Genomic DNA, 15,844 nt, shown 5'->3' with positions numbered 1-15,844 from the left:
GGTCCGGTCCTCGGATGCTTGATTCCGTTCTGGGAAGGACATGGCTTTTGTAGTTCGGACTGGACTGTTCCCATGGGGCAACAGGGTCAGAGCTGATTTGCATATCGCCATTGTCTAACCCAGGGTGGTGTGGAGTGCAAAAAAATGATGGATTTGGGCCCAGATCTTTTGACTGGGGGAGTGTGTGACATTGATCCACATTCAGTCCATCACTTGTTGTTTTTGCAATTGCCGCCCTAAGTGCGCTGGGGATGCCCAGACGTGGGTCCCAGGCACTCCACACCACTTGGAGTCAAGCTAGCCGGGCTGAAGAGAGGTGTTACCTCGAAACCGGTCCGGTCCTCGGATGCTTGATTCCGTTCTGGGAAGGACATGGCTTTTGTAGTTCGGACTGGACTGTTCCCATGGGGCAACAGGGTCAGAGCTGATTTGCATATCGCCATTGTCTAACCCAGGGTGGTGTGGAGTGCAAAAAAATGATGGATTTGGGCCCAGATCTTTTGACTGGGGGAGTGTGTGACATTGATCCACATTCAGTCCATCACTTGTTGTTTTTGCAATTGCCGCCCTAAGTGCGCTGGGGATGCCCAGACGTGGGTCCCAGGCACTCCACACCACTTGGAGTCAAGCTAGCCGGGCTGAAGAGAGGTGTTACCTCGAAACCGGTCCGGTCCTCGGATGCTTGATTCCGTTCTGGGAAGGACATGGCTTTTGTAGTTCGGACTGGACTGTTCCCATGGGGCAACAGGGTCAGAGCTGATTTGCATATCGCCATTGTCTAACCCAGGGTGGTGTGGAGTGCAAAAAAATGATGGATTTGGGCCCAGATCTTTTGACTGGGGGAGTGTGTGACATTGATCCACATTCAGTCCATCACTTGTTGTTTTTGCAATTGCCGCCCTAAGTGCGCTGGGGATGCCCAGACGTGGGTCCCAGGCACTCCACACCACTTGGAGTCAAGCTAGCCGGGCTGAAGAGAGGTGTTACCTCGAAACCGGTCCGGTCCTCGGATGCTTGATTCCGTTCTGGGAAGGACATGGCTTTTGTAGTTCGGACTGGACTGTTCCCATGGGGCAACAGGGTCAGAGCTGATTTGCATATCGCCATTGTCTAACCCAGGGTGGTGTGGAGTGCAAAAAAATGATGGATTTGGGCCCAGATCTTTTGACTGGGGGAGTGTGTGACATTGATCCACATTCAGTCCATCACTTGTTGTTTTTGCAATTGCCGCCCTAAGTGCGCTGGGGATGCCCAGACGTGGGTCCCAGGCACTCCACACCACTTGGAGTCAAGCTAGCCGGGCTGAAGAGAGGTGTTACCTCGAAACCGGTCCGGTCCTCGGATGCTTGATTCCGTTCTGGGAAGGACATGGCTTTTGTAGTTCGGACTGGACTGTTCCCATGGGGCAACAGGGTCAGAGCTGATTTGCATATCGCCATTGTCTAACCCAGGGTGGTGTGGAGTGCAAAAAAATGATGGATTTGGGCCCAGATCTTTTGACTGGGGGAGTGTGTGACATTGATCCACATTCAGTCCATCACTTGTTGTTTTTGCAATTTTTTTTAATAAAACAAGACCAAAATGACACAGATACAACAGGTAGACCTTGAGATATTGATTTTTAAATGTTTCAAGTAAAAATAGTGCTAAGAAGCTTAAAGCATTAAAATGGAATGTCTGGTCGCGCTGGACCAGGACAAAGTCAAAAGGTCAGGTCAACCAAGATGGAGCGTGGGCCAGCTACTGGGTCCCAGTTAGGCCACTGAAGAAAAGTACCTTAATCTGAGGTTGCGGAGCGCTGCGTTGCTTCGCGTTGAGGATACGTTGTGAAGCAGAGGCAATTAACCGGGTCCAAGATGCAGCAAGGCGGCGGTGAGAGATTCTGATGCATCGATGTCAAGGAGCCTGTCAATGAAGCTTTCGTTGTGAAGACCAGTGTCTAGGATGCGTTATGCAGCAGAGGCGATGCCTCTGCTTCTATGAGCAGGGAAGCTATAATGCTGCGTCTCAGCGTCATTGTAGAGGCAGCCGTTGATGTGGATGCGAGGACCGAGGGCCAGGGCGAGTGTTGTGCAGTGGTGGGTCCAATGGCAATGTGTCAAGTCGGTCCACACAGCAATAGTGATGCAGCTGTGCCAATCCACGCAGCAGTGGCGATGCATTGGTTCGGAAGAGGGTGTGTGGACTCCGCTGCAGAAAACACTAAGGCCCACTTTTAGGGGCCCATGACTGAGGTGGCACCACTTGGCAGGGCAGAGTCACAGATGGCAGAGTTCAGGTGCAAAGCAGGGTGGTTAGAAGTCATTACATGCGTCCAGCATTTTTTTGATATACCACATATTCACTTTTTAGGGATTAAATATGATCTCCTGGAGAGCCTATTATCTTTTCTTTAAATATGCACGCTCATTTTGATATTCTAACTGATGTGTTCAAAGTCAGTAATCGTGTACATTCTGTACTCATATCTTGCAAGGAAGAAATGCCCTCTTTCCTCATCCCTATGCCTGTGGCCTGGAGGAAGCTACATAGATGTTACAATTGATGGGCCAAACACTCAATTATGAAGCTGAAGTGTTACCTGTAAGATTTTGTGCAAGTCGGAAGTTTGTATTAGCTGCTGAATTGATATGCTATGATAAGTGTGATTTTCATTCTACCTTTGTTTCAAACCACTTAATATATCACTATATTAACTACTACCATTGTGATTTCATTCTAGGTACCATAACTACTGGTAGATATTGCCAGAATTTTCAACTCCGAGCATATAGTTCTTCATGCCCAGCAGAGGTGTCAAATTACAGATGTTGGTGTTCCAGGGGAGCTAGTGAACTTATCTCAAACGCAATAACAGTTTCATTCATCAGAAAAGGTAAAATGTTTATTTGTAAGACGAAAATACTGATGTACATACAATTTTATGTAAATATACTTTCCAGATGTAATGTGCAAACTTATGTTTATGAAACACCTGATGATTCTGAAACCTGAGCTGGGAAAACGTTGATCAAATATTGGTCCAAATAAAAGGCTATTTGAAGGTAAAACTAAAGCTTGGTGCATAATAGTACCATTTACAGGTGCAAAAAAATGTGGTTATGATTTACAAAACACTCATCTACATTCAGAACTGGATATACTTGCGATTAAATCAAATCAGAATGGCAGAATTTTAAGTGGGAGTAAATCTTCTAACAGGGGTGAGGTGTGTGTGTGTTTCAGGGACACATCATCAACATAAGGTACTGCAAACCTACACACTTGCAAACGTTGGGCAACCCACAATATTGGGAGGGTGTAGAATAAGGTTTTTACCAGTGCTTAATTTGTAAAAAATGAGTGCCAGTGCTCGAAGCGCTGTTGAGAAACCTGTGTCCACCTCATGCTTCCTCTTCACTTCCAGACACTCCCTGCACCTTTATCTCTCTTTCAAGTTCCTACTTTCTCCCTTTGTGATGATTTTCCATTGCTCTCTTCATGCGTCTTTACAATATGTGTGTGTGTGTTTATTGTCTCTGCTAATATATGATGCATAAAATAGATTCTGGTGGCCCCCCGCAGCAACCACTGGCTCAAATAAGCACTGTTATTTACACAGAAAAAACACCTAGGGGGGTGATGAAACTAAGCAAGTGTACATTTACACATGACAAAATTGTAACAAGAGGGACACATTTGGAATTCACATAGAAGTTCAAATCTGGCATTCCCAGAAGGAGAGCATGAATTCTTTCAGGCCCAATCCCTCCCTTTTATTACATATTTCACCCCTAAGGTAAGCCCTAGGTGGTCCCATGGGCAAGGTGCAGTGTATTTAATTAGTAGAACATTTACTTTCAAATTTTACATTTCCTAATATTGAAAACCTGCTAAATTACTTTTTCACTACTGCAAGGCCTATCTTTCCCATAGGTTAACATAGGGATTGCCTTAAAACATATTTTAAGTGTAATTCTCTATTGGGGGCAGATAGGAAATTGGAGTTTGGTGTCTCTAGACTCACAATTAAAAAAAACATTGATTAAACACGTTGTTTTCTTAATTGCATGTCTAAAAAGGCCACTTTTAGAAAGTTTTGTCACCAGCGGGGGTTGGGTCATTTGTCACTAGTGGGGGTTGGGTCGTTTCAAGAAAAATACTGAATACCAGCAATTAAATCTCAGATGTGCAATTTTGTCTAAAAGCATTGTACTTAATGTGAAGGAAAAGAATGTATATTCAAAAAACATGCAGGAAATAATGCAAACAAAAACATATAAATATTCAATGTTCACACGTCCTACAATTGAAAAAACCAGAGCGATGAATTCTCAGCTGAGGCTCTTGGTCTATAGTGAGGGGGTCCATGCTGATCTAATATTGGCTTTTAAAAAAGAGTTCCATTGGACTGTGTTAAGTGTAATCCAAGCAGACCCTAGAGGAGGGGATATGGACAGCAGACTCATGTGCAACCAAGCATACTTGATCATGAAAGTTAATACGGTGTCCAGAGGCATTAATGAAATGTCTGAGACAAACAGACTGCTATAGAGTCTTTTTCTTCACCTGGAGTTACACCACTATTGCCTTGTATCAATTAAGATAACTAGGCCACAGTAGTCCACACTACAACTCCACAGTACTTTGTGGCAATCTCTGAGCTTGAATAAGCTTGCCTCTATTTATAAATATAACTAGCCTGAATAGGGCTATCCCTGCCCCTAAACAAAGAGCTGCATACCCACCTGTAGTGTGTCAGGAGGCAGGGCAGGAAAGGCAGGGACCTTGGTATCTTCAAAGGAGTCTTTGATGTGTCTCTTACTACAAAAGCATATTTGTGTATATGTACTGGACCCCTGACACCATCAAATCAGAACACTACTGGAACCAAGGACATTCTGCCTGGAAGAGGGATTGCCACTTTGCTGGTACTCTGCTGAGTTGGCCTGCTGCTTCTTGCCTGGGAGTGTGAGGCACTGGATATTCTCCCTACATGCTTTAACCCAGGACTCTCTAAGGCCTTGCTGGTTTTGTCTCCTGTTCTCCGAAGTCTCAGGCCCACAAAAGACTCATCTGGAATGCGTTGCTCTCTTGTAGGATCACTGTGAGTGGGTGCAGGTTTGTCTCTTAACACAGCAGCATTGCCACTCATGACTGTGTAGCCCCAGTCCATCTGTCTTCGACGCTGGGCAGCTATTTGCGACCTGCAGTCGACGTCCAGCAACGCTTACCGTGCTCCCTGCAAACTCATTCCCTGTGAACAGGACTCTTGGTTCAACTTGAGAAGGGAAAACTTGAGCGGGACCTGCTTGGACTTTATCCAGCGCACTCTCCATTGCATTCGGCTTGACTTTTAAGATTTTGCCCAGTCTAGCGTGACCTCAAGTAACCTTTAGCGTCATTGGTTTCAAAGCTCTGTTTTCACATATAATCTTAAAAAAAACATATTTTGACTTCTACTTTTCGGATCTTTGTCGCTTTAGTCTTGTTTTAATAAGATAAATATTCTCTATTGTTCTAAACTGGTGAGAAGTTTGTGGTGTTTTCTCTGTGTTACTGAATTTAATGTATTGCACAAATACTTGTACACATTTCCTCTTAAATTAAGACTGACTGCTATGTGCCACCCTACCAGAGGGTGAGCACAGATTAATTTAGGTTGTGTATCTGCCTTGCCCTGACTAGAGTGGTGGTCCCTACTTAGACAGGGTGCATACCTCTGCCAGCTAGAGATCACATTTCTAACAGTACCTTATCAAGAATGTTTATACATGTGAACATGACGTGTTGGAGGAGATAGTTAAGGGTTGTATAGATACAATATCTTACTAAAGTGGTGAGACATGGTCTACCAGGTGGAGCAGACTTTGAAGGAAAATGTTCTAAAAAGTTATAGTTAGAACAGAGGTCTACTGACTTTTTAAGAAAAGTCCATGTTAGTAGAGATTACTACCAATCTAAATTTGCTACCTAGGTTTTGCTGTTCAAAATGTAAATGAAACATAAGCGCCGTTCCTTCTAACTTCCATGGAACCAAAAGATCCAAAACCTCCTCAATTCTGTTATTTACATGCTTTTGTCTAGTGCTGTGAGACCTTTTTATCAGTGTTGTGCATTGACAGTATTTGCAATACCAAGGGCCCAACTCACAAAGGATTTGCTGTGACTTACAACTGCTGCAATTCTAAATTCCAGGGGTAGCAGGAGTCCTATTTTGCATGCTTCTTAAGAGTAATTCACACCTATTAATAACCCAAAACCTGTGAATTGGGGCCTAGAAATCACCAAGGGTTCAAAGTATTTTAAAGAGAAGAAAGCAAACTGAAAACGTGTTGTAATGTTAAATTCAAGTTGCCTAAAGCACAGCTGATTGGTCTTACTAGCATAAATTGACCTCCAAGCGGTGGTAGTGTATGATGCGCTGAAAGTTTGGACACTCTCACAAAATCACAAGTTTGTAGGCCGTTGCAATGATGCTCCCCATCTCACCTAGGAATATCAATGGACATAACAAATCTATTGGGTGAGAAAGGGCATTAATGGGGTGGAAGAGGAGGGGTTTCCTCACAAGGCAAGGTATTTGCGAATGTACAAATATACACTGTGCTCGAATTTGCAAGCAGAACTGCCTGCACATAATTGGATATTCTTAAAACCTTTCCAGGACCACTATTAGATTCCTTTGTAAAAGAAGAAAACTTGAACATTTAGAGCCCTACAAAACGGTAACCCTAATGGTGCAGGCTTCTAATTTGTTTCTAAATCTGGTCAATCGAAACTGTGTAATATCGCTTTCTCCTAAAATAAACACTGAAACTAGGGGGAGATCAAACCCAGTGAGATTAACTGGAGTTCTCCGTTAGGTACTTCAAGGAATATTTATGTGTGGCCCTTCAGTTGCCATAATGTATTTGTTCCAGTTTCAACAAGTCTTTATTGAGGTTTTTATCTTTTTTTTAACATCACAGTTACCCGCCCCTCACCCCCCGCCCTCCCCCCATCCGAGACCCCTCCTCCCGGTACAGGTAGCAATCTGAAAAATAGCAATTAAAGAATGTATTTGTGAATGAATATTTGTCAAATGTATTTGCTGATATAAAAGAATATGGTGGAGGGTGCATGGTCTGGCCATGGAGCAAGATGGCCTCTTTGTTCCGGAGCTCTGCGCTATGGGGAGCCCCGGACAGTGACGGGGAGTTCCCTGGAATACATATGACAGCCTATTCCTGGTAAAAGATGACTGAGTAGCTGGGAATGTTAACACGGCGACCATAAATAATGGTGGAATTACATAAAGAACAGAGGGATGCCTAGAATCAGGCGAAACACTGTTTCTTCAATAAGACAGAGCTGACTGGGCTCACGCTGCTTTTGAACCAGGCGCACTGCATCGCGTGACAGCGCCTGAGGCTGTTTCATGCTCTTTGCTGCTGCTTCGTGATCCCGGTCAGGTGAAAAGGGGCGACTCTGAGGCGGCACTTCTCTTTTTGTGCGCTTCTCTTTTGGGCAGTTCTCCTCGATATCAGGTGAGGGGAGTGCACTGCCTAGAGTCAGGCGAAACATTGCAACGTCAATGAGGCAGAGCTGACTGGGCTCGTGCTGCTTTTGAATCAGGTGTGCTGTCATTGTGTGACAGGAGCACCTGAGGCTGTTTTGTGCTCCATGATGCTGCTTCGTGTTCCTGGTCACTCGTATTTTTGGACGCTTTTTGCAGTTCTTTGGGCAGTTCTCCTCCATGTCAGGTGAGGGCAGTGCACTGCTTCAAAGTAACATGTCAGCTCAGTGACTTGCTTCCTCCTTGTTCTTCCTCAAGAGGTGTTGACTAAATCCATGTCGCATTTTAGGCAAAAATAACACTTTGCCACTAAGGGAATCTTAGATGTTTATGAGCCCCTCACTGAGCCGCAACTTCTGGATTTAGACTCCTCTACTCTGACCGTCTGACGACACAGGAGCAGCATTTGCCTCTTTAGGCAATTTCTTTCTTGCAGGAGACTCTGTTTTAAATTCTCCTCAGTATCAAGTGACAGGAGTGCTGCATTGGTAAAAGCAAACAAAGCTCAGTGCCCTTGGTATATCTTCTGCTTCAGACCGAACAGACCGGGTCAGATGCCATACAGTGTTGCAAACCCTTGGCAGCTACTTCAAGAGCTACTTCTACTGACGATCAACCCATCAAAGGTGTAAATATTTGACAGTAAAGACAGCTCTACTGGAGTAAGAAGAGTACAAAGATATGGCCTGACTCTCTCCAGGGACTATTCTTCGCTACCTTTCAACAGTCCCTATTACTGAAGGTCTCACCTTTATTCTTTATTTCTTTAGCCTAGATAAGGCTGAAATCAATCATACACACTCCTGAGGAAAATATAGGCTGTCTTGATTCCTTTAGAAGAGGTTTCTTTTTGTGTCTTTTATACTTATTGGATGCAGTCTTTACCTTTTTTGGCACAGTGACTAACATTCTCTCCTTCGTTTGCACCACGAATATCCACATTTATTGTCTACTGCATTGAAGGCTCCAGATAAGAGAATCACTTACCTGTTAGAGGATCTAAAACAGGAATGACTGGGAATGCGCCTGGTAAAGTGACTGGTAAATACGCAAAAAAGCCCCTCTATTCTGAAGCTCTAAACCAGGGCTGCTCCGCCTCAAAAGTTTGGAATATCACTCCCTCGACTCAAAAATCATTTATCCCTATGATGGCAACTGCAGCGGACTCTATTATGGAGCGCATAATCCAGGATATTTCTGCTTTAGGATGAAGCTTGGAGGGAAAGGAGACGTCCATATCTGCTCTTACGGCTGAGACTAAATCCGTACGCGAGCACATCACATTGGTCCCTTCAAAGGCGGGAAAAACGTACAACCATGCACACTTATTATTTGCTGTCTGTGACACCAGCAGGCTTGCCCATTAATCACTGCGGTTCGTGCCCGTGGTCCATACACATTTGAGGGTCATGAGATTTGAGTGGTGGCAGACTTTTCAAAAGAAACAAATGAACGTCGCAAAGCTTTTCTCTCTTTTCGACCCTGCTTTTGTCACCTAGACATGAAATACGGCCTCTTTGAACCAGCAAGTCTGCGGATTACTAAGGTTGGCATCTCCAAAGAATTCTTTAATCCAAAAGATCTCCGAAAATTCTTGTATAATCTTACTACTCAAAATATGTATTGTGCTGTGTCTATACCTGAGCTTCAATCTCCACTTCCTTCACTCAACTCTAAGACGTCTTCTGGTGGAACTCGACGCAACCCAGCTTGGTCCCAAAAGTGGGGGAAGAAAACCAGACCAACATGCATGCTCCCTGGGAGATCGAGCACAGGTCCTTCAAGCAGTAGCTGCTCTCACGCAGGAAAGAGACAGGGAATAATCAAGCTCTCCTCTAAAGTCCCCATCATCATTTGAAAAGGGAGTTTCCTGAATTTTGACTCACTATTTAACTGATTAATATTGAAGAGCAGATGCAAGGAAACTACCTTATTGTCTACCAAAGCCACGATTGGATGAGTACTTGAAAACATACTTATGCAGGTATGCATTACTTGCTATATAATGTCCCTATTTTACTATATTACCTTTCCCAAACCCTCACCTCTCTCTTCTGTCTCCTAACATGCACATATGATAGTTTAACTATTCTCATATTGTTCTGCAAAATTGTACTTGAAAACAATGTGTTATAATTATAGGGTCTTTTGGCAGCGGACCCTGGAGGTGGGCATCCAGACCAAGTATTACTATTGGTGCCAAGTATTTAGTGACGAGCAAGTCAGTGCAGCTTTAATAATCCCTTGCTGCCTTGTGTATATTATCTGCAAAATCTTACTTGGTTATACTCTTCGTATTACAAAATGTTATCTGACATGAATTAAGTATGTGCCTATATACTTGAATTCCTGCTCAAATGTTATAAATGATATACTTCATAATGTTCGCTTTTGATTTCCTTTTGCAAACTCTCTCTCCTCTCTCCTTCTAATAAGTATTTATGATAATATTTTACTATTTTAATATTTAACTGTCATAATATTTAACTATATTAATATTTAATTGTTATTAATGTCATATAAAACCTGGGTAATTGTTCGCCATATGAGATACATTTTAAACGGCATAGACTCAATGGCAAATCCACGCTCCACCTGAGCACACTCCCGACGAGTCCACAGACCTGATGGAACTCCTTCACTTCAAGATACTGGCCAGCCCCACCACCACCTTCCAAGGAACCCTCATCTACCGACCCCCTGGACCCCGCAGACCTTTTGCTGACTCCATCTCCCCGCAGGCCATCGCATTCACCAACTACAACCTGCTGGGAGACCTCAACTTCCACCTTGACAATTTACTGGACCACAGCACCACATCCCTCCTAGACAACCTCCCCAACATTGGACTCCGCTAGATTATGACCGAACCCACGCACTCAGAAGGACACACCCTTGACCCCCTCTTCACAAAAGGAAACTCCATCACCTTCAGCCACACAACCGAACTCCCATGGACCCACCATCGGTGCGTCCACTTCACCTTCAGAACACTACCATCCACAGACATCAGCACCTGCTCCCACAAAGTAATTGGACCAGAATCACCGACGACCAGCTAACCTCATCACTCAGCAATCCCTACCATTGCGGAAGATGACAACCCCAATGCCGCATACCGAACCCTGCACAAATGGATCACCGACAGCACCAATACCTTAGCCCCCTCAAGAAAAACAACAACACCCATGCCAAGAAAGCTAGATGGTTTGCCACCGAACTTCGAGAGTTCAGATGCACCTGCCGCCGCCTCGAAAAGGACTGGAGGAACACCATATCCACAGAAGCCCACAACAACTTCAGAGGCGCCACCAAAGTCCACCACCAACTCATCAGAAAAATGAGGAAAAAAGTGCTCGAAGACAGAATCTCCACCGACGCACACAACAGCAAAGAACTTTTCACCATCATCAAGGAGTTCGACCAACCTTCTAGCGAGTCCACCGTCATCAGACCCTCGCAAGACCTCTGCGACAAACTGAGCACCTTTTCGCCACAAAATTAAGAGCATCTACGACAACTTCGATGAAGACAACCAACACACTGAACCCTCACCAAACACCCCGACACCATGAAGCCACAGATCAACAACTGGACAGCCCTCACCACCAAAGGCACACTGAAGACGATGAACTCAATCCACTCCGGGGCCCCAATGGACCCCTGCCCCCACCACATTTTCAACAGAGCCACCGACACCATCGCACCCATGCTCCGCCACACCATCAACCGAACCCTGGCAACCGCATCGTTCCCCGACAACTGGAAACACGCCGAGATCAACATCCTCCTCAAGAAACCCTCAGCAGACCCCACCGACCTCAAAAACTACCGACCCATCTCCCTGCTCCCCTTCCCAGCGAAAGTCATTGAGAAAACCATCAACAGCCAACTCGCCACATTCATCAAAGAGCACAACATCCTCGACTCCCCCCAATTCGGCTTCAGAAAAAAACACAGCACGGAAACCGCCCTCCTCGTCGCAACAGACAACATCCGCACCCTACAGGACAAAGGAAAAATAGCAGCCCTCATCCTTCTCAACCTCAGACTCCACGACCCAGGGATTCAAGACAAGGCCCTCGACTGGATCCACTCCTTCCTCTCCGGCAGAATGCAGCGGGTCAGACTCCCCCCTTTCCTCTCGGACCCTACATCAACCACTTTTGGAGTCCCCCAGGGGTCATCCCTCAGTCCTACGCTCTTCAACATATACATGGCTCCGCTCGCCAACCATCATCAGAGCCTACGGACTAAACATTATGTCGTATGCAGACGACACTCAACTGATCCTCTCCCTATCCAACAAACCCAACACCGCCAGACACAATTTTCGAGAAGGCATGAAAGCCGTCGCCAAATGGATGAAAAACAGCTGCCTTCCACTAAACACCAACAAAACTGAAGTACTCATCATGGGCCCACACCCCGACGCCTGGAACGACATCTGGTGGGGGGGCCCTCGGAAGTCCGCCCACCCACACGGACCACGCATGCAACCTGGGAATCATTCTGGACTCCGAGCTCAAAATGGACTGCCAGATCAATGCCGTCTTGTCCTCCTGCTTCCACACCCTCTGCCTCTTATGGAAGACCTTCAAATGGACCCCCCTCGGACACAAGAAGACCGCCACTTATGCCCTGGTCACCAGCAGACTCGACTACGGCAACGCACTCTACCCCGGAATAAAGAAAAACCTCACACGCCAGCTACAGAACATCCAGAACGCCACCGCAAGACAGGACATCAACCTGCCAATACACCGCCGCATCTGCGTACACTCCACTGGCTCCCCATCGAAGCTAGAGTCATCTTCAAGATGCTCACCCACACTCACAAGGGCCTCCACGACACCGGACCAGCATACCTGAACAGCCGACTCCAATTCCACACACCCCAAAGGACCCTACGATCAGCCCAGCTCTCCCACGCGGGGTCCCCCGCACCAGAAAGACCAGATCAGGCGCTGCTCCTTCTCCTTCCTCGTGGCCAGAGCCTGGAACCCCTTCCCTCTCCACCTCAGACAGACAACATCTCTCCCCATCTTCACAAGAAACCTCAAAACCTGACTCTTTGACAGACCCCCTCCTTGATGGACTAGAACCTGCGAACCCCCCCCTTACCTCCCAGCGCCTTGAGACCCTCACGGGTGAGTAGTAGTGCTTAAAAAACACTTGATTGATTGATTGACCTTCTTCTTTATCTCTTTTTATCTCCCTTTATTTCCCTTATCTTTATTTATCTCTTTTCCCTTTTCCCCTTGATCTCTTCTTCCCCTGTTAATACTGCACTTTTCTGATGTTTGTCTCTTCCCCCTATCTCTTTGACTTCTTAGCTCATCCTTTACAATGCGTTGAATACTCGTATTTTCATACTCCTAACAAAGATAATGTTATTAATATAGCATAGGTGTTTCCTTCAACTTTTTCTATTATGCTATTGATCTTGTGGCTGGATGGGGATCCTCTGAAGTGCTTAGCCTGAAAGTTTATACCCGCAGAGAGAAGTCTTATCTCCATTGCTGTGCCCTTTCTGCACAAGCGCTTTTGCTATTTCTCTCACTCTCTTTCTTTCTCTTTCTCTTTTTGTTTTTATCTCTCTACCTTCCTTACCTTTCCTCTAGTCTCTCTAGGATATTGCCCTCATTCTTGGTATTTTTTCCTTGTCGGGAGCTTTCTTAGTTCTCTTATCCAGTCCTTTACTCCACCATTCTCCCCTTACATACATGTTTCCCTTATTTCTATCCACATTTATCCCTCATACCCTCTCTTTACCTGTGCAGCTTTTCCTCGCTACCCTACTTCCTTCCTCGCCTTTTCCTCTATAATCTACCATTTCTCTTTCCTTCCAACAGCTAATTAAAAAAATACTCTTGCGCAAATCCTTACCTGTCACTACCGTCAAGACCTGGGTGGATTCAGAGAGTAGTTATGCCTTTGCTAAGCTCAAAATAAGAGCTAGAACTATCTGTGTTGGTTCAGTATAAGCTCCAACGGGAGCCAAACGATCATATCCTTTTAGTCTCAATTGATTATTATTGGAAATTGGAGCATCCACTTATATCATCGGGGGGACTTAAATCTGGCTCTCAACGCAGTTTTAGACAGAACAGGTCCTTTCGACAGGTGTAACGAAACAGACAGATTCTTATTGAGAGATATAACATCTGATCATGGACTGGTGGATCATTGGTGCCTTTGTCAACCCCACTGACCTGGGGTACGGCTTTCTAACTTCTGCCCACGGTACCCAATCCAGGATAGATTATTTTCTTATATCTCACTTGGTAGTTGCAATCACTAGTGAATCACGTATATTAGAAGCTACTCTCTCTGATCTCTTTTTGGTTCTTCTAGCCCTTGACATAGCTTTAGTCTCTCCAGGCCGCCATCCATGGCGTAAGAACTTTTAGCCTTCCGTAGATCCATAAAAACTTGTCTTTTCAGTCAATAGTTCTTTCTCCTTTTCTTCCTGCCTCTGCTGTCAGCGCCGGGAAACCCCTTGGGGTAGCTGTTTATAAATTTAAGTGAATAAATAAATAAAAAATAAGAACATCCAGACATACCGCTCACACCAGGGTAAGATTCAACTGCGCTCTCTGCTTAATCATCAGTCATCAGTCAGTTCCACTAGGACCATTTGGGCGGCTGCGAAAAGCAACTTTTCGTGGACAATTAATGAGAGACGCATCTGAAGTCATTAAGAAAGTATCTCTTCATCGTATTGAACTTGAGGATCAAATTATTTCCCTCACACGCCTACAATTTCTCTCATCCCACAGTGCCCAATCACTGACGCCTAGAGCTAGCCAAAATGGCATTCAATAATTTTTATACCTCCAAAGCTGAATATGCCCTTCAATGTCTAAAAGATAGGCATTAAGAATAGGGAGAGAAAGCAGGTCGGTTACTTGCAGTACAGTTGAAACAGCGAGAAGTAGCCATGGCTATCCCTTTCATTTGGTCGGAATCGGGTGTGATTCTTACTAAACCACAAGACATATTAAACACGTTTGCATCATTTTATGAGACACTTTACACTCCTGAGACTGCTACAACTGTAGACCAATCAAACGCTTATCCTGCAGATATTGACCTTCCATACCTCACAGATGAAGGTAGAGATTTACTTAATGGTGACATTACCAAAGAAGAAATTGTTGGGACAATGCCAAATTACCTTGACACAAATCCTTCGGAGAAGATTGTTTCCCTTTTGGAATATTATAAATTGTCTGGGGTTAGGGACAATTAATACTCGACATTCCGCCTTTTGTGAGGCTGTTCAGACAGCCTCAACAGGCCCTATTTCTAATAAAGCATTAATAGCGGTCATTCCCAAACCAAGTAGCGATCCACTTGCTTGTGGTAGTTATCGCCCCATATCCCTCATCAATAGTGATGTAAACGTTTTTGCAAGCATTTTGGCGGCACAACTTCGTAAAGTCTTTCCATCTTTTGTACACCACACACAGGTTGGTTTTGTCCCAAGCCGTTCCTCTAGGAGTCACCTTCGTACATTAGTTCACACTTTATGGACTGCAAAAGAGATGGCGGAAGATGCAGTGAGTCTTTCTTTGGACGTAGTAAAGCAGTTTGACTGCACTGATTAGAGAAACCTCTTTTCTACCATGAAACGCTTTGGCATAGGAGATCAGTTTATTTCCTAAATCCACCTGCTATATAATAATCATATAGCCCAGGGCAATTGAGGAGGATTATTCTCAGACCATTTTTCAATCTGAAGGGGTACCCGTCAAGGCTGCCCCTTCTCTCCCCTTCTATTCCTACTGGCGATGGACTCCCTCGTTCCGTTATCTGCCACTCACCACAAATAAAGGGTATACCTATAGCAGGTGGTATATCTAAAATATACCTATATGCAGATGACATCCTCCTTACTTTAAAAGATCTCCCTCATTCTTCACCAGCGTTGCTGGAGAATATCGACAGATTTGCTACCCTTTCCGGTTGTAAGGTAAGCTGGGACAAAAGTGAGACTCTTCTGATATCCTCAGGCACCACAAAAGCATCAATTGATGGATATCCCTTTTGCTGGAAGGTGTCACAACTGAAATACCTTGGAATTTTGAATGATTGAAGCTTAGAAGGACTGGTCTCAGACAATCTATCACTCCCCATAGTAGTTAAACTGATTTTACCAAATGGTCTCTTTAAGGTTTTCCATGTGGGGAAGAGTTCAAGCTGTTAGAATGGTAACTTTACCTTGCTTTACCTGCGCTCTTAGAATGCTTCCGATTGTAGTTCGCTTGTCTGCACTCTGTCGTGTGGACACCGGTATACAAG

At 44.9% G+C, this 15,844-nt stretch overlaps 1 protein-coding gene across 1 annotated transcript in view; it reads left to right on the top strand.

The window, feature by feature from the left end:
- The window catches only part of LOC144762471 (adhesion G protein-coupled receptor F5-like), a 937,058-nt gene that overhangs the window by 509,375 nt on the left and 411,839 nt on the right, over nucleotides 1-15,844 (top strand). Inside the window, exon 14 of the mRNA XM_078647684.1 lies at nucleotides 2,723-2,875. Within this exon, the coding sequence (XP_078503810.1) occupies nucleotides 2,723-2,875 (153 nt within the window). The remainder of the gene's footprint in view (nucleotides 1-2,722; nucleotides 2,876-15,844) is intronic.

Source organism: Lissotriton helveticus, chromosome 6 (genome assembly GCF_964261635.1).
Source record: "Lissotriton helveticus chromosome 6, aLisHel1.1, whole genome shotgun sequence".
NCBI classification, from domain to species: Eukaryota; Metazoa; Chordata; class Amphibia; order Caudata; family Salamandridae; genus Lissotriton; species Lissotriton helveticus.
Note: the sequence above shows the minus strand (reverse complement) of the source record. Positions and strands in the feature narration are given on the sequence as shown.